We start from the raw sequence: 23,268 nt of genomic DNA, 5'->3' as shown, positions 1-23,268 counted from the left end.
CTGCTATTTAAGATAGTCTGCAGAGATGGATACTGGCAGTCACCTCAAAGAGGCCTGACTCATAGGTCTCTTGGGTTTTTTCATGGGCAAAGGTCCCAACAGCAAAACCAGCTGATGGGCCTGGAGGGGGCTGTGGCTCTGCAGTAGGACTGTCTCACCTTTCCTGATGAGCTGCTGCTGTGCTCTGTCTTCAGAGTGCAACTTGGTGGAAGGAGAGGACCATGTGGAGGTGAACGGAGCTGTTTTCCCAAAGCCGTTTGTGGAGAAGCCAGTCAGTGCTGAAGACCACAATGTGTACATTTACTACCCGACGTCAGCAGGTGGGGGCAGCCAGCGGCTCTTCCGTAAGGTGAGGAGGGGTCTCCAGAGCTGGTGCTGAGGAAGTTTAGATCTTCTTAGAAATTTAAGTTCAAACCCATCTACCTGGGAACCACAGAAAGACGTATTTTAGTGGTAGTGTTGACTTCACCTTCCCCATCCTCGTGGTGACCTTTACCCTGCAGTCATGGAGCACTGTGTCCCTTTCTGAATTGCATGCTGATTTCATCTGGGTTTATCAAGATGAATTTTTCAAAAAACTTATGTTCCTAACATTTAACACCATTCTCGCCCTTCCCATTTAGTGTAGCTTGCACACGTGATAAAAGCAGTTATTTATTCCTAGATTCCACAGGAAATCTGCCCTTACTCACTTCCCCCACTGGGCCAGTGAACAGTTATAGCTGTGATGTATCTTTTTTTCCAATCAGTCACGCATCTGCCGTTAATAATCCTAAAATAATTGTTCCCTTAGGTAAGATACAGGTATGCCTCTTGAGGTTATATCCAAAGCCTTACTAAAAATGTAAACAACATCATCCTTGATGTTGATAAAATCAGTCATGGTCCTACAAGGAAGTTAAATTGGTTGTATTATCACCTGTCATAATTTATTTTCATTTGCATATTATTTAGGCTTCTTACTTTGTAGATTTTTGTTCACTTTTTTTGTTCCATATTCTTGAAGTGATTGGAGCCAAATTAATTGTCTATAATAACTTTTCTCCTCTTTAAAGCCTGGAAAATGACATACATGCTGCCTGCATTTTAGTCTCTTTTGTCCCCCATAAATAAGTGTGCTGTAATGGCTGGGGGGCCTGCAATGCTAATCCATAAAGTCCGCTAAATTCTCTTCATATGGGATGAAACTTCTGCTTTTCTGCTTCCATCTAAGAAAAGGATCCCCGTGCTCTTCCCTGAGGTGTTTATTCTGTGCTCTCAGATTGGCAGCCGGAGCAGTGTGTACTCCCCAGAGAGCAGCGTAAGGAAGACAGGCTCCTACATTTATGAGGAGTTCATGCCTACAGATGGCACTGATGTAAAGGTAAGGAAAAGCCTGCAGTGGTGCCTTCCTTTGTCAGGCCTGGGGGAGCTGAAGGTTCAGCAGTTCTGCTTAGTCCTACTCAGGCTCTGGAACGTGCGTTTAAGCTTTGAGGTGCTGACTGTGCAGTTTCGGTCCCAAAGTGGGGAGTGAGTGCTCTGTAGATCACACCAGGAGGAATGGGTGAGACCATCTCATCTCCTTTTCTGTGTCTGCAGCAGAAATACCTCCTGGAAGCTGCAGTCAGTCTTGGTGGCTATGTCAGTTGTAACTCATTTCCAGGTGTACACCGTTGGGCCAGACTATGCCCACGCAGAAGCTCGCAAATCCCCTGCTTTGGATGGGAAAGTGGAACGGGACAGTGAAGGGAAGGAAATTCGTTACCCAGTCATGCTGACTGCCATGGAGAAACTTGTTGCCCGTAAAGTCTGTGTAGCCTTTAAGGTCTGTATTTTCTTTCCTGTGCAAGCAGGACTCTGCAAATGTCTGATCTGTGTCAGGGTTGGTGTTAAAACTTGTCATCCTGGCATTTCTCAGGCATGGTAATCTTCCATACCTGATGCCAGTTGCTGTTCCTGCTGTCTGTGGCAGTTTGCTGGGCAGAGGTGACTGGGAAGGCAAGAGGGTGTGCAGCAAATGCCCTCTGGGCTGGCAGGTGCCTGGTGTCCCACATACATCTGAGCATTTAATACTGGATCCTGAGCATGTTGCTCTCCATCTGACCTGTGCTCATCTTGTTTTTTTTTTTAATTTCCTGCTTTTGTTTATGTGGAAAATTTGGTCTTATTTTCTTCTTGTTTTTTTTCCTTTTTGCATTTTGGTACTTGTGTTTGTTTTTGGTTTTTTTTTGTTTGGATTTTTTGTTTGTCTGGTTTTGGTTTTTTTTAGTTTTTGGTTTTTTTTAAAAAAAATATGTCTCTGGTGAAAATTGATGTTTTATGTTACAGTTGGGTAGAATGAGTATGAGCCTAGGTATGCTTCCATGACATTCCATAACACGTTCAGCAGTGTCAGTGGAAGAGGCACTGGGCTCTTCGTTCCTGCCCTACTGCAACTGGCACCCCATGCAGTTGGGCTGATGCAGATTTGGTCTCTTTTCTACCTTGTAGCCTTTTCCATTTAGTGATGGGTGTCTTTGTCTGCAGCACTTCTTGTCCGTGCTTGTCAGTCTGGTTCAAAATGATTGCATTTGAAAGGAAGAGCAGGATATCCAGGAGCTACTCTGTTTCAGGCCTTAGAGCTCTGGGAAGTTGGGGGTTGGCCCTGATGGCTTCATCTGGGGGCTTGTGGTTAGGGCTTTTTGTACACAGTGGGGGTGTAAAGGTCTGACTAATGGCATGTCTTCACACCTGTTCTGGGCCTGTGAGGTGGGCATGGAGCAGAGGATGGCTGTAGCTGGGCAGGGCTGAACTGGGCAGTGTTGGCTGGGTCTGTGTATGCCCCAGCTGCTCTCCCCTACTGTTTCCTTCCTTTGTGTCTAAGTCCCCTATCCTCTTCTTCCTCCTGCAGCAAACTGTGTGTGGGTTCGACCTCCTGCGGGCCAATGGCCACTCATTTGTTTGTGATGTGAACGGCTTCAGCTTTGTGAAGAACTCCATGAAGTATTATGATGACTGTGCCAAAATCCTTGGGTATGAACAATCTGGGTTTTGATGAGGTGGTAAGATAATTCACAGCAGAGTAAAATGAAATGTGGAGTCCTGGTCAGTATGTCACAGCAGTCTGTGGGTGGTTCGTGTGAGTCATTGGTTCAGCAGGCCAAAGCTTGGTTCTTGGAGGAATGGGTTATCTTCAATCCCAGTAGCTCCTGCCTGCATTGGCATTAGCTGTCTTTGTCTACAGCTAGATGTATCTTCCAGGACTTTCCACTGCATGCAAAGTCCAGTTGTGGTATTGGTGATGTGAGGGAAGCTGGTACCCCATTGGGGTGGTCTAACGAGACAACAGTGTGATAGGTATCTCTGTAATGAAAGTGGGGGGCAATTCTGTGCCTGTCCTCACATCTTTCAGCAGAACTGGATAGGAGGAGGTGGAGAACCAAGGTTATGGATTTTCTTGTGAGTGTTGTATTTTGATTTCTTCCAGAAATATAATCATGAGGGAGTTGGCTCCCCAGTTTCAGATCCCCTGGTCCATCCCAACAGAGGCAGAAGACATCCCCATTGTCCCCACAACTTCAGGCACCATGTGAGTACCTGCCATTTTCTCAAAAGGATGCCAAAAGGATGGCTACATGAGGGACAAAGTGTGAAAAGCCCTGTCCAAGGGCATTAAACTACTAGCAGCATGGCGTCCTCCAGCTGCTGTGCTGTTTGCAGCCCTGAAATGCCTTGGAAAGGCTTAGATATGCACATGGAAGTTGTGATAGGTTGGAGATTAGATGTAGGTCTGATGAATGCAGATAAGCAGTAACTGAAGAAATTACAGAAACTGCTTACATGGCTTTCAGAGGGTCCAATTCTTCATCAGAACAGGAAGAGATCAGGACAGATGCTGTATCTGGCTGCTACATAGAGAAAGTCTATGTTGAGCTACAAGTGAAATAGGTGGAAACACTTAGCTGAAATATTCATATTATTCATATGCTTGTCAACCCCTCATTTGATACCTTTGGCCTTACTAGTTTTCTAGCACATAAGGCTAAAAGACCAAAGGCAAAAGTTTCTTTATGATCCTCAGCTTACTACTACACTGGTATGAAACTGGTCAACTTGGTAGTGTCTGCAGAGCTTTAACTCTGTCTGTAGTCATGGCACTCGTGTCTGGTTTAGTCTAGGAAGAATTCTACCCCTTTTGAGAAAAGCAGCTGTCAGGAGAATAGAATTGAAAGAACAATGGGAAGCTACTTCCTGGTGGCAGTTCTGGAGAGTAGGGGCACATTTGTCATCTTTATCTTGTGTTTCCCAAGGATGGAGCTTCGCTGTGTTATTGCAGTCATCCGTCATGGAGATCGCACCCCTAAGCAGAAGATGAAGATGGAGGTGAAACATCCCCGGTAAGAGCCAAGGGAAGAAGGTGCTGCACTGCTGGGAAGGGATGAAGGCCTATTTTCTAAACCAGGAACAGGAGCAGAGGGCTGGGTACATAGGAGGTAGTACTTTTTCCTGGTCCATCCAAGCAAACACTTTCTGACCAGTTGCACGAGCCCCCTTTCCCCACAAGGATCCTGACACCTGTGTGAGCACTGGAGGAGGGAGTGAAAATGTGGTAGGTGCTGAAAGGGGAAGTGCTCCACTAAACGGAAAGCTAGTATCTGCTTCCTGGTTGTGTTTTGAAAAACACTCATTTTTTCAGAATTTCTGAAGCATAGGGAAGAGCCAGCAGCCTGCTGATTCTCACTGAAGAGCAGAGACTGAATGAACATGGAGGGATGACCCTCCTTGTATTATTGAAACAGTGGAAAATGGATCAGCATTCTTTGTTTTCTCTTCAGGTTCTTTGCATTATTTGAGAAATATGATGGTTACAAGACAGGGAAGTTGAAGCTGAAGAAACCAGAGCAGCTACAGGTGAGGAAGTACATTCTGGGGTTACTGTGTGGGATATGCAGGTAATACAGATCCTGGCACAAGGCATTTCTTTGGGAGGGTGCAAACCTCCAAAAGGGCAATCATCTGTCGCTCAGATACTCCTGTTTCATTCCTCACCCTGTGCACACTCAGCTGGGTGACAGCAGGAGAGCAGGGCAGAAACTTCTGTGGCCTGATCCGCACACTGTAGGATGGAGATGACCTGATGCAGCTTGCCCACACCAGCTTGGCTGCCACTGGTGACAGATGGGTCCATGCTGGGCACCGGGGCAATTGGTTCTCAACAGGGCTGTAGCACAGCATGGAGATGAAGAAAACTGCAGTGTGAAAGTTTGTCTGGCCTAAGTTGTGTCTTAGGGAATTATATGCCTCTGAGGAGTGTGAGTGGATCTGATGCTGGGCGAAGCTGTCAGGAGGAATGCCAGGAGCAGCCTGGTGAGTCTGAGGCAGAATTGCTCTCTGCTTTCCAACAGGAGGTGCTGGACATTGCACGGCAGCTTGTGGTGGAGCTGGGAACACACGGTGATTGTGAAATTGAGGAGAGGAAATCCAAACTGGAACAGTTGAAGAGTGTCTTGGAGATGTAGGTATTCCTATCTTGGGGCACTATGGGTTTGCCTCAGAGCATGTGATATGGAAACAAGCTGTGCTGCTGGTGTCCTGGCCAGGGGGTGCTCAGAGACTGGGGTCTCCTCTGTCCCCTATTAGTAACTGTACATGAAAGTCACCATGCTCCTCACCCTTTCTCCTTGGCATCGAAACATTGCTGGTCCTTGTCACAAGTGTGTCTGGTGTTTGGCTAAACAACTTGAGACAAAACTGAGCTTTCTTTGCTGCAGGAAAGAAAATGGAGTCCTGGAGGGACCATGCTGATATGAAGCATTTTGATATAATTGGAATAAAACTTGTTTTAAATAAAGTTGTCCTGGTGCCAAAAGTTTAGCAAAAAGGAGCTTGGAAAACATGAAAAGATGTTTGTGTCCTCTGAGGTTTTGTACAGTCAAAATAAAAATATGGTGGTATTGACAACTTGTAAAAAAAACCTGGGCTCCTCTCAGGACTGCAGCTAGCTACAGCACACACAGCCAGCGTCTGTGTTCAGGCCATGTCTCTGGAGCACAGAGGAAGACTTTTTGCTGTGATTCCCTCCTCTGCTCTTTCTCTCATTGGAGACGTGGTTATCCTCAAAGCATCTGTCAGACTGTTTTTTTCTGTGATCTCATCAATTCACTTGTTAAAGATGTAGATAGAGTTTAAAGCCCTAGTGAGGAATGACAGTGCAGAGTGCTCTTGGTAGAAGAGCAACGGAATTGATCTTTGAATTTTGTCTGAGTGAAGTGCTTGGCTTTTTGTAGGGGTGTGTGCTGGGTCACGGGGAGATGACAAAAATCATGTCCCATGGCTAGGGGTGCTGCAGCAGAAAGTCTCTTGCCTGTGCTGTACTTCTGCTGTGTACTGCCTGGGGGCCTCTGGGCAAAGCTTGGGTGGAGTTGATTTGTTTCAGGTGGTTTTTTTTTCCATCCCTTGTGACAGGTATGGACATTTTTCTGGCATTAACCGTAAGGTTCAGTTGACCTATCTGCCTCATGGACATCCAAAAGCTGCAAGTGAAGATGAAGGTAAAGAAACCTGACGGTGGTACCCTGGTCTTCATGCCCAGAGTTCAGCTGTGAGTACAGCTACCCTACCTGTATAAGGCTCTGGACATGGAAGCGGAATTGGTGACCCATATCTTATCTTTGCTCACACCATAGGAAGGATTGGAGGGATGCCAGTATACCCTGGCTGGCTCTACAGGGCTTGCCCTTCCAATTTTGTGAATGTCAGCCTATGCTTCAAAAACTAGTGACTCTGAATTTCCTACTTGCTGATTTGTTTCCTGTGGATTTTGGGTCAGGCTTGTGTTGAGAACACTCTACAAGGTGCTGATGACAACCCCTTCTTCCATCCTCTACCTCTGCAAGCTCAGATACGAAATCTGATGTAGTGAATACCTGTTTGTCTCCTAGAAGCTCGACGAGAGTCCTCCCCCTCCCTTCTGCTGGTGCTTAAGTGGGGTGGAGAGCTGACCCCGGCAGGAAGAGTCCAGGCTGAGGAGCTGGGGCGGGCGTTTCGCTGCATGTACCCGGGAGGCCAAGGTGAGTTTGTCCAGGTGCCTCTGGTCCTGCCCCATGGCTGCCAGGCCGCCCTGCCCAGGTGAGGGTTGCTCAGGTATCTCTTGCTCTCTGCTGGGATTACTATTTTTTCTTTTGAGTTGGCATGGTAGGGCTAAGTAATTCAGGTGGGTTTTGAACCCAAAGATCCCTAAGCTGACCAGAGAAATCTGCTGTTAAGCTTCAGTGTGTCCTGGAGTGCAACAGCTTTCTTTACATAATATGCCAGATTCAGAAAAGACAGGTGGTTCTAATAAGCTACATTCTGATGCAGCAAATACAAAATTTATGAATGGTTAGCAAGGAATTTAGGTCAAATGTAGAGAACAGAGGAGATCTATCTTGGAACACAGATAATTCTGCCCTGAGACGGGAGAATAGGGAGGTAACTTCTCCATATTTTCTCCACCATGATTCTGTGATGCTGAAAAGCATCTAATACACACACAAATCAACAAGAGCTGAAAGGGAGAAATAAAAAAAAAACCACTGAGATTGCCTTTGAGTCTGGAGTAATACACTGGACTGATCCGGTGAGCCTGGTATTGGATGTGCTTGTCTTTGACTTGTATGTTTAATTAATTCAGTTTAATTAATTACATCTCAAATGTATTAAGTAAATTTAAATTGGATTGGAGAAGATTTCCTTCTAGAATAAGAAAGAGTTACCTTTGGTTGAAGAGAATCGGGTCAGGGGACGCTTAAGCAAGCTGGACATACATGAACCCAAGGGCCCTGATGGGCTGCACCCACAGTGCCAAGGGAGCAGGCAGGTGTCCCTGCAAGGCCACCAAGGATTCTCCTGGAAAGGGTCTGGGGACTGGGGGAGGTGCCTGAGGACTGGAGGAGAGGAAGTGTCGCTCCTGGCTTCAAAACTGACAAGAAGGGGAGGGCTCAGGGAACTGCAGCCAGGTCAGCCTCAGCGCAGTCCCTGAGCTGGAAATGGAACAGCTAATGCTGGAGATCATTCCTGGGTGCATGAAGGATAGGCAGGTGACTGTGAGTAGTCAACATGGATTCACAAAGAGAAATCATGCTTAACCAACCTGATAACCTCCTCCAGGGAAGTGACCCCCGTGCTTAGATGAGAGTCATTCTGAACAACAGCTTTGTAGACTTCTGCCCCATGTGGTCATTCCTGGAGAGGAAGAGATCTTGTTTTGCAGGGAAGTGCTATGTTCCTGGGTAGCATTTGGTGCCTGGCAGCTTGCCCAAGACATACATCTGACTTCTGGCTGGTGCTTGTCTCTGTCTGTCAGGGTGTTTCTCTGAGTTGTGAGCTCAGAGCTGTGAGTAGTGTTCCAGTCTTGTCACGCAGTGTGACTGGGCACTGTGCAGGATTGCCCTGGGATTCCAGGTAGCAGCAAGTAGTGACCACTGTGCTGTCTTTGGAGGTCAGACTCGAGAGCTGCACGAGTTACTTTCCTCCATTACTGATCTGATTCCTGTGGTTGATTCAGCCATGAGAAATAAACTGGCAGTTTGTGCTGCAAGGTAATTGTAGCTGTATAGGATCTTCTTTGGGAACTTCCCTGCTGAATCGCGCTCCCTGCAGTTCTGAGGACGGCAGGACCTGCTCTCACTCAGAAAACAAGCAGAAGGAAGTTATTTTTTTTGTGCATCTTCATTCTGCACCAGGGTATTCAGGCTAGCAGAACTACTACAGGCTGTTCAGTAGAGTTTGCTGCAGAATTTGGGCAGCATCAGACTTGACTGGTGAATGCTCACTTTTTTCCTGAAAGTGAATTTTCCCAAGTTAAGCAAAGCCTTTGTTACATTTCCAGTCCTTGTGCATAGCTAGAACTGTCTATTTTGGAGCAGCATAAGTGCTGCTTATGCAAGTGACTAATTCTCTACATAACTTTGTTACTATAATGAAGTTTGTTTGTCTAAACTAGTATATTCAGCTGGTAATTTTGCAGGTGTGAGAGTATTAATTTTGAGTTGTCCTTGGTTCCAGGTGATTATGCTGGTTTCCCTGGCTGTGGCTTGCTCAGGCTGCACAGCACTTATCGCCATGATCTCAAGATCTATGCCTCAGACGAGGGGAGAGTTCAGATGACAGCAGCAGCTTTTGCAAAGGTCTTTCTTCTCTTTTGGGCATCTGTTTGTTCTGCTTCATTACTCTTAATATATGCCAGTTCTAAAGGAAAACCTCTGGTGATGAAGAAGGAGTTTTTCTAGGATCTTTCCCCTCTCTGTTGGATTGACTGCAGTACACTGTGCTAACAGCAGGTGTATGGGGCAGTACTGAACATCTGGTCCATCTGTACACACCTGTCACCTTTAATGTCCTGTCTGGGACAGGAGTCTGACTCAAGAAGTTATGTATGGATTATTGCTGGTTCTTGATGTTAGAGCCAGACACCAGATGTGCTGCTGTGTATTAATGGCCTATAGAATGAATGTTTCTGGGGTGGCTGTCCAGCCTGAGGGGTTATTCATTGCCTGCTGTATTTAAAAGGGAAGTGAATTGTCTTTGGTGCAGTGGTGTGGGGACTGGGGAGAAGACAGGTTCATTTTCAACTAAAGCCGAGGGGAATCCTGCGGTGGCCTTAGCTGGTCTTCAGAGCCTTCACTGTATTAACATTTTCAGGCAAACTGAATTGCTTAAAAGTTGAGCCTGCTCAACAGTTGCCTGGGGCTGCTGCAGGCAGAGCTGTCCTTTGCTTGAATAGCTTTGGAAGCATTCCAGAGTCAGCTCTGACTGGAAGGGATGTTGCTGTAAAGCTATCCTTCAAGGACAGTTGAGATTTCACTTAAATTGCCTGAGTTCTGGCCATGAAACTACCAGAATTTTTGTTTCTTGGGTTGCACAGACCTGATACCTTGTTGTGTGTGGTGTGGCTTTAGGGTCTGCTGGCCCTGGAAGGAGAGCTGACCCCCATCCTGGTGCAGATGGTGAAAAGTGCCAACATGAATGGTCTGCTGGACAGTGACAGTGATTCCCTTAGCAGCTGTCAACACAGAGTGAAGGCACGACTGCACGAAATCATGCAGAAGGATGCCGAGTTCTGTGAAGAAGATTATGAAAAGGTAAAGCACCAGTGTGGCTTCATTGCTCCCTGTATCTGGAAGGAGAATAGCATTGCTGCAGTGGTTTGATGTGAAGTGTGTGGTATGTGAACAGTGGTTTTGTCAGTTGGAGATTAGTTCTGGTCAAAATGACAGGGTATCTATGGAAGTGTGCAGGTTAATAGCCCTTGCCCTCCTTTGAGTGACAGTCCTCAGTGTTGCTCTGCTGTCCCCTTCAAGACTCATCATGGTGCCTTTCTTGCCCTTCAGAATTCATTTCATTCATTCCTGTTCATTTTGGTCTGTGTATGCTAAAAGAGCTCCTGCATGCTGCTCAGATCAATCCCAGCTGCTGTGGGCAGGGAGTCTGCCTCACTGGATTACAGATCCCTGCTCTGTGCACATGTGAGCTGACCTTTTGGTTACAAATAGTTGTGTCCTGTCAGCTTTGGACAGCTGCAGAGTAGAGAGCATGGGCTGCATCCAGCACAGCAACCAGTGAAAGCACTATTGTTGCTTCTCCAGCAAGTCCCCAAAATACTGTTTTTCTCTGGCTCTGAAAGGTGACTACTAGACTGAAGTCCTTTAAGGAACATATTTATAATCTCAAAGACATATTTAAAAGGAAGCCCTTCTGCTCAAACACAGAAGCAAAATGAGACAAGAGTGAATATTGTAGGTAGAGGGAGGTCTGATCTGATGGGAGCAGTTGTTTGCTCCCTCTGAGTTTGATCCTGAAGATTTTAAGACATGCTTGACTACTCCTAGGAATAGGCCAGCTTATTGTGCTCAGCTGGGAGCACAGCTTTTGTCCCAAGACAGAAAGCAGTACAGCTGCAAAAAGTAGATGTTTTATGTTCCCACTTTGAGAAGACTAATATCTGCTGGAATCTTCTTTCAGCTAGCACCTACAGGCAGTGCTTCTCTGCTCAATTCCATGACCTTTATCCAGAACCCAGTTGAGGTCTGTAACCAGGTGTTCACCCTGATTGAGAATCTCACCTCCCAGATACGAAAACGTCTGGAAGACCCAAAATCTGCAGGTGAGCAGCAGAACTGGAAAGGGTATGGAAGAGATTAATTTATTGTTACATCTTCAGAGCTCCCAAACACCACTGGGGCTTATGTTTGTCTGTAGCAAAGAAACTGTAAAGTGTAATTCTGTATGTGCTATTGATATGGAAGGCTCCACTTTCAATTACTGTTAAAGAGAGCTGTCATGTAAAGGAAATGATACGTGCATCTTAGTTTAGAGTAAATGTAAACAGCAGCAGTATAGCCTGGAGGGGTATGCCTGTGTTTTTTCAGGCCTTTTCTGGAGACTGTGAACAGCAAGTTTTTCAGTCACGATTTGCTCATCTCAGCTTTCCTAATAACAGAGCAGAAGTTTTACAAGGGCATCTTGGGGACCTGCCATGGGATTTATGGCAGACCTAAGCAACCAGGCAAACCGCTTCACTTTTGTCAAGCATTTCAGTAGTCTGTTGCTGCAGGCTAAAACTCCTGCAACCAGTCCAGTGGCTTTTCCAGACTAGAATTCCTGTGGGTGACACAAGAATTGGAGCCCTTTCATGCTGGGAGAAGTCAGTCACAGTTGTCAGTTGAAATCTCTGCAGCAATAACCAGGGTTCTGTGATTCTGTGGCTCTAGGATGTGAATGTGGTTTGGTGTTCTCTGCTTTTTAGACCTGCAGCTGTACCACAGTGAGACTTTGGAACTGATGCTGCAACGCTGGAGTAAGCTGGAGCGAGATTTCCGCATGAAGAATGGGCGCTATGACATCAGCAAGATCCCTGATATATATGACTGCATCAAGTATGATGTACAGCACAACTGTGCACTGAAATTGGAAGGCACAACTGAACTCTTCAAGCTTTCCAAAGCCCTGGCAGATGTGATCATACCACAGGTATAGCCTGTATGAGATGCCTGTGATGACAATTTCTGACCCTTTTCCTTTGTGTTGTGTCTCAGTTCTCTTGCATATAAATTCCCAAGACAGCATATCACAGTACAGTGTTTCTCAGATCTGTCTTAATGTTTGTATGAGGCCAAAAGCATTTATAACTTGAGCTGTGGCAGGGCTGGGCTTCTGGTTGAAGATTCTGGCAGGGTCAGAGTAATGAGCAGCTGATACAACAGCTTTTCCCTGTTCGTTGTAGTGCATCGCAGCACAGCTCCAAGCTGCATGTGTGCTACAGCAGCATTCCACCCTCCACATGCAGGATTATGGAAGTGAAGGGAGATTTCTGTGTTAAGGTTCTGACAAGTTTGTTATTCTTATTAAACTAGGACTTGTTCAGTTTCTAGTGTTGAGTTGATTCAGGCAACGTTTAATTCATATGGAATGAGTTTCTGCGAGCAAGGTCCAGCTGCCCCTGTAGAGCAGAAGTCGTCTAAAGTTTTTCAGTGTTGCTGGTGAGATGCAGTCTGTCTGTTTTCAGTGTAGCACTGCAGTTTTTATCTTTGCCAATAGCAGTTGTTGCTTTAATGCTCATGCCAGCTCAGGGTATAAGTTTGCATGTTGTGAGATCTGAGATTTGCTGGTGGTACTTGCACCTCTCAGCTGTTGGAAGGATGCTGACAGTCATGTCCAGACATAACTAGGGTTCTTGGAAGAGTCTCAGTTGTCTGGTACCTGCTGTAATACCTGGGAAAAAAGAGTGAAAAGTGTTTAGTGACATTTCTCTTCCTGTCCTTGCTTAACCAGTGGTGCTGCAGACTGGGCTGTTGAAGTGAAGTGGCCTTTTAAGTGAGGATGTGGCGAAGAATCAGGGCTCAGGATATCTGTTGTTTTGTTCCTGCAGGAATACGGGATTAATAAGGAGGAGAAACTGGAGATTGCAATTGGCTTTTGTCTTCCTCTCATTAAAAAGATCCAGCTGGACCTACAGAGAACTCATGAAGATGAGTCTGTCAACAAACTACATCCGTTGTAAGGCTTGTGCTGCATGCTGCTGGCGGTGGGGAGGGCAGCTATGGAGCAGTGGGTGGTTCCCATGCCAGAAGAGTGTACTGTTGTGCAAGGAGGTACTGAGCATACGCTGAAGGACCCTCCAAGGGGAAGGCATGTTGATCCTCCCAGAACTAGAAGGCAGATAGGGAAGGGACACTGAGACTTCTGACCAGAAGATCTGCAAGGGCTTGTACTCATTGTAGCTGGATGGTGATGCCTCATCCCTTTCCCTGCACAGGGCCAGTGTAGCGTGGTGAGCCACCTACTGTGTGTCTCCATTAGGATTCCAGAAAATTTGTTGCTTCTGTGCCCAGTGCTCTCGTGGTTTGTTCTGTCCTGCTGCCTTTGACATTTCCCAGTGTGGGGTTGTGTCATTCCATTAGGTGTACAGAAATGCTAATGTGTGATGGGTGGCAATTCATTGGCAGACGAGTAACTGTGGGCTGATTTTGGTTTAGGTACTCGAGAGGAGTTCTGTCACCAGGTCGCCATGTTCGAACACGGCTGTACTTCACCAGTGAGAGCCATGTGCACTCCCTGCTCAGTATCTTCCGCTATGGGGGGTTACTGGATGTAAGTGTCCCAGCAATGCTCACAGAGTAAGCCTCCCTCCTTCTTTCCAGTAGTCTTTTCCAAGGTGGACAGTGTATGTTTGTAGGTTGCCCCTTAAGCCAGCTCTCCCACTAATGCTATCCATCAGTGGTGTCTGGCCAGCTCCATCTCTGCTGTGTTTGCATGCTGCAGCTTCCTGCCTTTCTGGCATGTAGGAGGAGGATTGCTCTTCCTCAGTGCCTCCCTTGCTTGCACAGAGACACGTTTTCTCCAACATCTGTTCTGCTAGTTTCAGGTGAGCAGACCACCTGTCTAGGAGAATAGCAGTATGAGGCAATGGGGATGAGTGAATTTCTTCTTTACTTCTTCCTTCTACTCTTTATTTTAAGAGCTTGGTCCTGTATTTATAGTCTTCATATAAATTTTTTAAAGTCAATAAAGTCAGTTTTCTTACAGAGGGAGAGACTTGAGGTTGCAAATTCAGGATGTGCTCTTTACCAGAGTGGCAGATGACACATTTTTAGGGATTAATTCATCAAACTCACCCTTCACTTTCTCTCTCTTCACCTGCTTCCTGAATGAATTGGCGTGCAAACCCTGAGAAAAGATCTGCTTTACTCTTCTCAAGAGGCTCTCTGATTTATCTTCCCATTTTTAAGCATGGTCTGAAATGCCTTGAGAGTTTGGGCTTGCTTAGCAAGCCAGATTTCTGGCATCTGTGGCAGCTTAGCCCATCTATAGACAGTGATCGGAAAAGTACCTCTAAATCAGTCACCGAATAAGATGCTCCCTTATTCCTTGACTCAAGTGCCCAAGGATGCTGTGTTGCCAGCACAGGGGTATTGGGTTGCATCTGTGTTCTTTGAAATGGAGGGTTCAGTTCATGTCCATCAGTGTGGTGATTCACTCCATAGCATCATGGGTGGTACTTCAGGTGTGACAATTTCCTGGCAGCGTTGGAGGGTGGGTTGCCCTGCTGTGCAGAGTCCAAGGGTTCAGCATGTCTCCAGATTTTTCATTCAGCGTCAGGTAAAAGCATTTCACTTGGTTCCTTATTTAGCACAGGTTCATCCCTTGTGCTCCTTTCTGTAGCTTGAGAATGGCTGTGTTTGGGAAGCTGCAGTGGGCTCTGCTTGTCTCCAGTCAGCATGGCACAGTGGCTTGCAGCTCAGATCTGCACATGGGTGGCGGGGGCAGCTGTAGCATCCCTCTGTGCAGCTGCTCCTCACTGCAAGCACCCCACCAAATCGCAAGGTCATTTCTTCATGCAAGTTAAGCAAGGTGCTTTTGTCCTGACAATGTTACCTTGTGGAGAGAGAGATGATCTCTCTCAGTCCCATTTCACTGAGTGCTGCGAGATGTCTGCTGTTGCTTATCCCATGCGACTGTTTATGTGTATATATCAGGAAAACAAAGACCAGCAGTGGAAGAGAGCCATGGACTATTTGAGTGCTATCTCAGAGCTGAACTACATGACCCAGATTGTTATCATGCTCTACGAGGACAACAACAAGGTGAGAGATAGAGCAGTAGGATACAGTGCTTCCTGCCCCCTTGCAAGGCACAGTCCTCAGAGATGAGTTCAGCTGGAAGCCTGTAACTTGAGCTCTTGCTGCTTGTGAGCAAAAACAGATGGATCATTAACACAGCTACTAGTTTTTAGTTTATGTGGGAGGCAGTGGCCCAGTTAATGCTTGTTATATGTAAGCAGAATGTCATCCTGAGCAGTAATACTGAACTTATGTAATTAATACTGACTATTTTAAAGCATTTCCTAGTGCAAAATCATTTGCTGGTTTTAAGTATTAATTGCAAGTGAATAGTAGAAAAAAATAAATAAAACTGAGTGATAATTTATTTGTATTTTTGAAATATATCTAGAAAATATCCAGAAATTCCACATCCATAAACTATTTTTTATTCTAAAAGTGTGCTGATAGGGACGTGTATACTGGTATCTTCAGGCAGTAAAGAGAATAATTTAATAAACAGCTGGAATGTGGGAGCTGAGGGTAGTGGCTGTAACTAGGTTTGCCACTGAACTGCATGATCAGCTTCTAATGATCATCATGATGATCATCAGACGTTGTGACTTGGCTCTGTGCTGCAGGAGGTTGTAGTGGTAAGGGGAGCAGCCCCTTACCCCACACCTTATGGAGTTAGAACCTTGTATTCACAGAGCTGGTGTGAGCTTCTAATGTTAAAAGTGATCCTTGTCAAAAAATATGTGACTAGAGCTCTCTTGAGTGGTGTGGATGTGTCAGTCAGTCAAGGTGGGTTTATACTGGTTTTTATATCATTAGTGTCAGATAACTGTAAAAGTTCTGGCTTCCTTAAAAAAAGGTTAATGAAAAACTTTTATTAGAGAGAGTTACTTGAATCTTGGAATAGCCTGACTGAAGGTCCTGGAAGGATCCAGTCTTCCCCTATCCTGGCATGTGCTGGGTTTGCAGCAGGAGTGGGTCAGAAGGGGCTGGGCTTTAGGAGTGTCCATGTGTGTATGTATAAATAGAGCCTCATTCTGTTGTACTCCCCTGTGGCTGTTGTCCCAAAATAGCAACAGTCAGAATGCCTCAGCTGTGTGCTGATCAGGGCTGTCCTTTTGGATGGGACAAACCTGGAGCCATTCTGTTCATGCTTGCTGCTTTCCCTCCAAAGGATGGGCCTGGGATGTGTGTTGGCCAGCACGATGGGGTTGGACCTTGACCTGTGCTGTGGCAGGATTAACTGGGTTTGGTTCTTTACCTTTCATTATGTGTGTTCACAGGACCCCTCTTCAGAGGAGCGTTTCCATGTGGAGCTGCATTTCAGCCCTGGAGTCAAAGGCTGTGAGGAGGACAGGAACATTCCCACGGGGTTTGGCTTTCGGCCAGCCTCAGCAGAGGTGAGCAGCCACCTCAGCAGGAGCTGCCAACCCCAGAGGATATTTGGGCGCTGTCCTGCTCTGTCCGGCCCTGCTGCAGAAGCTTCCTTGCAGTGGGTGCCCACAGGGAGCTGGCATTTCATGTCTGTGTCCCGTTTGGGTTCATCAGGATGTCTGCTGGGACTTTAGGTGCCTCTTGGTGATCTTGGCAGAGCAGGAGATCCAAGCCTGGAGCTGCTGTGGGGCAACATGGGCAAAGGCTGTAGGCCTGTAGACATGAGTGGAGTGTTTCCTTACAGCAGAACGAGGAGAAGAAGACAGACCAAGGCAGCCTAGAGGACCTCTCAAACAAGAAGAGCAGTGATGAGCCAGACTGTGCTCGGCAGAAGTCCCCACAGCCCTCTGAGCCAGTCAGCATCCAGCGAAGGTCGCCACTGGTCAGGAACCGCAAGACGGGATCCATGGAGGTAACCATGCTATAGGTGCCCTTCCTTGTTCTTGCAAAGGCCTTCTGCTTGGATTTGGTTTCCTGGCATTTCTTTTAACATGGCAGAGTCTGAGTTGATTCTGGGAAAGGATCTGCACAAGGTAAAGAGGGATGTTGTGGAAGGCAGACCTCTGAAACTCTTCCTTATTGAGGGAGGACAGGAACACAGGACAGAGGAACTGATGAGGAAGAGCAAGGAAAGAAATGCTTGAGAAACACAAGTATTATTTGAATTACATGCTCTATGGATGCACTGGTGTAGCCAGTATGAGATTACATGCAACCTCACCACCTAACTGTGGTGACATCTTTGCCTTCTGTTAGGCTCCAGCCTTTGCCTTTCACAAAGGCAGCTCCACATTTCTCATTCCTCCATCCCATATAAGATTTCATACTGATCAGGGGTCCCTGCTCACTGGTGGATTCATCCAGGATGTTCAAACTGTCAGGGCTTAGAACTGTCCCATTAACTGGTCTGGTGAAGTAACAAAATTGATATTACTGTTCTAATCTCTCTCCTTCCAGGCTGTTCTGTGTCACAAGGCCAGTGTCACAGTCAGCAGGTGACTGTTACCTTCAGAGTACTCTGGAATTATCCCTCCTTTCAGAGGGATTTCACAGGCATTTTTGCCATCGGTTTTCTGAACCAGAAAACAGCAGAGTTAAAGTTTGAGGTATTTGTTAGCTGTCTTCTGTCACTGTATGTTACTCACAAGGTCACTCACAAGGCTCTTTGTGATAGACATATACTAAGTTAAAGGGGATATGATTTCCTGCTGCTAAAGAGGGAAGTCTGTGTCCCAGGGATCTCAGCAAGAGTCTTGGGAGAAAAGGTGCTCACTACATGAGTCCCATCATACTTTTCAAATTTCCACTCTTCCACAATCCAACAAAACCTTAAAATTAAAATTGAGCATTCACTGTCACAGTCCTAGCATAGGAAGCACCTTTGTGCTTCTTGAAAATGGTGATTTTAAGGGAGAGATATACCTTTCTTTACCTTCAGTTGATGTATAAAGGCTTTTGATAGCAGTGGGTAACTTGGAGCATGATGATGATTAATTACACCATGTCATTGCAGGTGCTGTCTGAATCTTCTTCTAAATCAGGAGGTTATCGCCTCTTCAGCACTTATTCCAGGCAGTCTTCTGAGATGAAGCAAAGTGGATTAGGTACTGTACCTGTCCTGTAACCAGCCTACTCACTTTTACCTTTCTATTTCCATGGGCATTAGTCTGTGTCTCCACATACACATCTGGCTTGAATTCCTTGTATGTGTCTATGTGTTTTGTGTCCTCTCTCAGTGCTGCTGTTGAGACCACTGTAGAGACTGTCTCAGTTAGTGCCTTTTGTGTACAAACTTCTCCTGCAGGTGCTAGGGGCCGAAGATGAATTTTTCATCCTTTCCAGTATGGAGCAAACTGCCTACCTGCAGGCTTGCCTCTGCTTCTGTGTTGCTCTCATTTGTTACACCATTTCTCAATTTAGTAGGAAGTGATGATTTTAGGTGAGAACTAGTGTGTTTTCCATTCTGCAGAACATCAGTTTATATGCAAAGCTGTTCTTTGTGTGAGACTGTTCTATTTCTACCTTTGCTTCCTAAAGAGCTGTTGTATGGAACGGATGTGTCACATGCAGAGTGTTTGATCGCTCTCTATTCGAGCTGAAGTCCCTGGTCAGCCATTCTTCTTGTGGTAGCCAGTGGAAGAGAATATTTCAGGGCACTTGACATTCTCTGTCCTTGACTGTTCCATTTCATGTCATCCTAACCTAAACTATGTCTGAATAGTTGAAATTTTTCCTGAAATATTTTTGCTAAAGCAAGATCTATTTTGAAACTGGAAAAACTGTCTTTGCTGTCATGAGGTTCAGAGATGGCTGTGCAACCTGTGTCTTGAAGAGAGGAGGTGATAATGCTCACGTCATGCCCACGTTCTTTTTCTTTAAAACCATCTTAGCACTGTGGCATGGCTGCAGATCTGCGGCAGTTCTGACTCATCACTCTGTTAAATGGACAACCTGCAGCCAAAAGACTTCTGAAAGGCCCTGCTCATTTATTTGCCGCTTTTGAGCAGCTTCTTTGGAATCTAATTCTTACCAAGGAAGGGGAATTTTCTTCTGAGTGGTTAGAAAGTATCCCTGGAGTCTGCCAGCTATGCTTCCAGCCATCTGGAAAAATCTAAATAGGAATGGCTGATGTATATTATTTTCATAAAGGGACAGCAGCCTTGGCCATGATAATTTTTGAATGTGTTATTTCACTTACCTCTGCCTTTCCCAGTGCCACTGCGAGAATCAGCAAGCTGTGACAAGCTGCCGTCCTTAGGCTTGAAGAAACCTGTGGCTATTTTGTGAGTTCCTATGGATGAATATGGGAATTTCTGAAATGGCACATAGTCAAGGAGATGCATATGCCTGGAGAATTACTGAATACATCAATTGGTACTGCAAACTGGTTTTACTGTTTGGATGTGTGACTAGCAGAAGGCCTGTGCTGTGGAAGGCAGATATTACAGCCCTTGGACTATAGCCTTTTCCAGGTTTTTGAGGAATGCCTGTTTTGGCAGTAGAGAAGAACACTGCTTTTCTACGCCTTTGTGCAGTACTTTTCCTTTACAACAAAATCTGAGATGTGATCCTGGCAGGTTTAATTTCATGAATCTTGCTTCTTGTGCCTTGCTGGGAACTTGTGCTGGTTACTCTCCCACCTGTGAAACTCTGCAGGGACAAAACCTTGAATAGGAGCTGATAGATCTGATCTGTGACATAGACCTCCAGCCCAGCCATCGTTCTCTTCTGTAGAGTTGTGCAGGCATAGAAGGATTGAGCAGGAGATACCTGTTGTACCACAACAGCTTGCACAACAGTTGATCCTGAGCACAGGACATCTGTGTTTCTGTGAGGTTTTTTTTCACCTGAGGCCTGCTATGGAGAACTGTGCCTCTTTATCTGTACAAGTCAAGCTCTTTAAGGAATCTTCCTGATTCCTTTCCGGCTTGTTTTTCAGAAATCTAGTTTCTTTCCCCTTTAGGATTTGAAATGTGTTCTCTCTCTAAGAGATAATACAGAACTCCAGAAGCTTGAACTTTGGCTTTAACACTTGTCTCAGCAGCTGTGTTATGAGGGGGTTCATTCAGGCACTACCTGCTGTTTCTGAGTTTTCTGAAGCTGAGCCTACCTCCTGTTGTCTGACCTTGTCAGTCAGAGCCTGGCTGTCTATGTGGAGTATCTGTCTTGGTGTAACCTCAGATGTGTAGGCATGCAGGAGCAGGGAGCACGAGAGAGCTCCTGCAACAGCTGTGCCCTGCTGTCATATGTTCTAGAATGGTACCTCTACAGTAATGTAAAAAATGAAATTCCTCTTTTGAAAATAGGTGGCTGCAGCTTGCTTTGTCTGTGCTTTGGAGCATGACACGTCTTTCTGGGCAGCATCAAGTTCATTGTTGTGGATTGTTTGCCATAATGTATGTGCTTCTAATTTGAGAAGCCTAGGGATGTTTCAGTACCTTTCTTTGCTTACAAGAACCCTTCTTGTAAGGGTTGAACAGAGTAAAACCAGCCAGAGCTGGCTGTTTGAGCAGTAGACGTGGTGCACTGCCAGTGGCACAGAGCCTTGTGCTGAGATTCCTAGAGGGAAACCAAGAATGATTGATTTTAAACATCTGACACATTGAATGAACATATGACAATTAAATGCACAGTAAATATCCAGCACATATCGTAATTTCTAGCAAGTGTTGCTACATTTAAATCCAAATGGCCGTTGTGTTCTTTAGGATGTGTGTGTGTGTGTGTGTGTGTGTATGTGTGTGTGGTTACTTTGGGTACAGCGGTCTTCTGGAGTTCACTGTAGACAATTGCTGTTGTCCATAAAGTCATCTTTGTAAATTCTGTTCTGGCTTAAAAGCACTAGCAAAATGCCTCTCTCTGCAGCAGGAGAGCAGAAACACTAGGGTATCCTTAGCTTAATGATTAACAGCACAAGGTTGCTCCAAATACACAGTCCTAAAAATCTGATGTTCCATTTTTATCTGCAATAAATTAACCTGTTGGGTGTTTTTTGTTGCTGTTTGTTTTTAAACCATGGAAGAGCAATTAGAGGCATCACCCTGTCTGATGTATGACAAAATTTAATTTTCATTCCGACAGATTCCAGTTCATTCTGAGTCATTACTTTGCATCAATTTAAGGCATTAGGAGGAAAATTGCTAAGGCTTGTGTATCAGTGACCCTGCAGGCAAGAGTTTGTTTATGTCTGAGGGCATATGTTTGCTAGTCTGTGCTGTGGAAAGCCACCAGCAGTGTCACAGTGGGAGAGCAGCTACAGTTCAGTGCTACAAGGAGCCTTTTGGTCACCCCAGGAGCAGATGTCCTCAGCTCAGCCGGAGCTTATTCAAGAACATTTCAATGCTCAGGATCTCTGTGTTTTCTCCAAAGAAGCTCTGGCTTAAGGATCTTTGCAGAAACACAGCTGAGGTCCTGAAGAGCAATGAGTGCATGTGAAGCAGCAATGTGTCCTCACACCAGGGAAGGCTGACAGCATACTAGGCTGCATCAGCTGGGGTACAACTGTCCAGCTGAGGGGTCTGGCTCTTTCCATCTGTTCACCTCTTGTGAGTGCCTGCAGCTCTGCTGTCCTGTTCCCTGGGGCGTGGAGGGTGTGTGTGGCAGGATTGTGAGCCCACTGCGGGGCAGTGGAAATGGATGGGAAGCGTGGAGCACGTGGCATTTGAGGAGTAAGTGAGAGCCATGCTCGTTCAGATTAAAACTTGTGGGGACTGGAGACCTTAATGCTCCTTCACCACCTAAATGGGAAGTTGCAGAGGGGACCGAGACAGACTATCCCCAAAGCCCTGTGCTGCTTGGTGGAGAACCAATGAGCACAAGTTGCAGCATAAGAAGTTCTAGTTGGCTAGGAGGAACAAATTTTTCACCCACCATGAATGGGCCAGATGTTAGACCAGGGGCCCAGAGAGGTTGTGAAATTTCCTTTCTTGGAAATATTGACAACTTTATTGGGCAAACCCTAGCAAGCTGATCCGAGTTGGTCCTTCTGGGGTGTTGGGAAAAAAGCTTCAGGCTCTTTCCAACCTAAATCATGCTGTGATGCAGTATTTTAGAATCAAGAGCTGCTTCCAATGTAGGCAAGGTCTCTTCCACAGTTGCGCTGTTCCAGATAAATACTGTTAGACAGTGTTGCAGGTTATTTTCAGACCTGCAGACAAGGTGGAACCAGATCAATCTGCTTGTTTCTGGAAGTCTTTGGTATGTAGGACTATTGTTGGTTTGAGCAGTCTATATTCTCAGTACAGAATGCAGCAGCAAGACTATTTAGCAGAGAATTTACAGCCATTCAGTCCCTGTGTCTGGCCCATAATAAGGTTTTGTCTCGACTAGAAATTGCTTTCCTCAATCAATTGAAAGAATCCTCTTTCAAATGCCTGGTGTTCCCTAAATATCACACAAAGTCAAGTCAATCTTCAAAGCACTGTACCTTGGAGAAGCAAAGCCAAAGCCCTAGGATGAGATTGCCCTCCACCTTGCATGCCATGTTCCTTAACACTGGTTAGGCAGAGTTCCATGCCGTGTGCACATCTGGTGCTTTGCAAGGCTGGGTCATGGACAAATTGTTCCTGTGCTGGAGCAGTGAAGCATGGCCGAGTAAAGCATGTCTGTGAAGTGCAGGCTTGTGAGCGCACTGTCACTGTGAGATCACTGTACTTTCTCTACATGTTTGACTGGAGATGAATCCACACAGGCTGATCCACAGATCAGACAGTTCTTTCCTCTCCTTGGTGTCCTACACAAAAAGGAGCTTTCCAAAGAGAAAGGGCAGAAGAGCAGAGCAATGAACCTCTGTGACATGAACATCAGTGGTTTGGCATCCTGACTTCAGGATGATGTTCTGACATCAGTGTGTAGCTTTGCTGACTGAAAGGGGTGAAGGTGTTTCTCTTAGGTCAGGGCAAGAAAGCCAAATGGAAGTAAACCCCTGGATGGAGTTAGGAACTTTCCTGGTGCAGGGGTTTGGGCTGCCTGCTCTGCATTTGTCACTGTGGAATTTAGAATGGAGAACATGGCCTCCCTGTGCTTCCAGGCATCGTGTTTTTTCCTGAAATTGCTTGTGAAGTGGCCAGTTCATTCTTCATCCTGTGACTAACCCTGCTTTTCTGTAGTTGCATGCAGTGGATATGTGTTACTAACACCTTCCCTGCCTTTCCAGGGTCACAGTGCACCGGGCTGTTTAGCACCACTGTGCTGGGAGGCTCCTCCAGTGCCCCCAACCTTCAGGACTACGCACGCAGCCATGGCAAAAAGTTTGCCAGCAGCCTGACATACAAAGACGGTATGT

At 45.9% G+C, this 23,268-nt stretch overlaps 1 protein-coding gene across 12 annotated transcripts in view; it reads left to right on the top strand.

The window, feature by feature from the left end:
- PPIP5K1 (diphosphoinositol pentakisphosphate kinase 1) overlaps positions 1-23,268 on the top strand; it is a 43,821-nt gene that overhangs the window by 6,472 nt on the left and 14,081 nt on the right. For 4 of the 12 annotated variants that reach the window (XM_058846828.1, XM_058846823.1, XM_058846825.1 and 1 more), the window contains exons 7-27: positions 195-349; positions 1,262-1,363; positions 1,643-1,804; positions 2,870-2,991; positions 3,446-3,547; positions 4,269-4,355; positions 4,794-4,869; positions 5,364-5,473; positions 6,424-6,509; positions 6,900-7,028; positions 9,004-9,125; positions 9,897-10,079; positions 10,960-11,101; positions 11,744-11,967; positions 12,866-12,993; positions 13,473-13,587; positions 14,973-15,080; positions 16,334-16,450; positions 16,729-16,896; positions 17,998-18,088; positions 23,140-23,262. In XM_058846828.1, coding sequence (XP_058702811.1) covers positions 195-349; positions 1,262-1,363; positions 1,643-1,804; positions 2,870-2,991; positions 3,446-3,547; positions 4,269-4,355; positions 4,794-4,869; positions 5,364-5,473; positions 6,424-6,509; positions 6,900-7,028; positions 9,004-9,125; positions 9,897-10,079; positions 10,960-11,101; positions 11,744-11,967; positions 12,866-12,993; positions 13,473-13,587; positions 14,973-15,080; positions 16,334-16,450; positions 16,729-16,896; positions 17,998-18,088; positions 23,140-23,262 — 2,652 coding nt within the window. The remainder of the gene's footprint in view (positions 1-194; positions 350-1,261; positions 1,364-1,642; positions 1,805-2,869; positions 2,992-3,445; positions 3,548-4,268; positions 4,356-4,793; positions 4,870-5,363; positions 5,474-6,423; positions 6,510-6,899; positions 7,029-9,003; positions 9,126-9,896; positions 10,080-10,959; positions 11,102-11,743; positions 11,968-12,865; positions 12,994-13,472; positions 13,588-14,972; positions 15,081-16,333; positions 16,451-16,728; positions 16,897-17,997; positions 18,089-23,139; positions 23,263-23,268) is intronic. The other 8 variants (XM_058846832.1, XM_058846827.1, XM_058846831.1 and 5 more) reach the window with 3 other exon arrangements.

The sequence above is a fragment of the Poecile atricapillus genome, chromosome 11, assembly GCF_030490865.1.
Source record: "Poecile atricapillus isolate bPoeAtr1 chromosome 11, bPoeAtr1.hap1, whole genome shotgun sequence".
Lineage (NCBI taxonomy): Eukaryota > Metazoa > Chordata > Aves > Passeriformes > Paridae > Poecile > Poecile atricapillus.
Note: the sequence above shows the minus strand (reverse complement) of the source record. Positions and strands in the feature narration are given on the sequence as shown.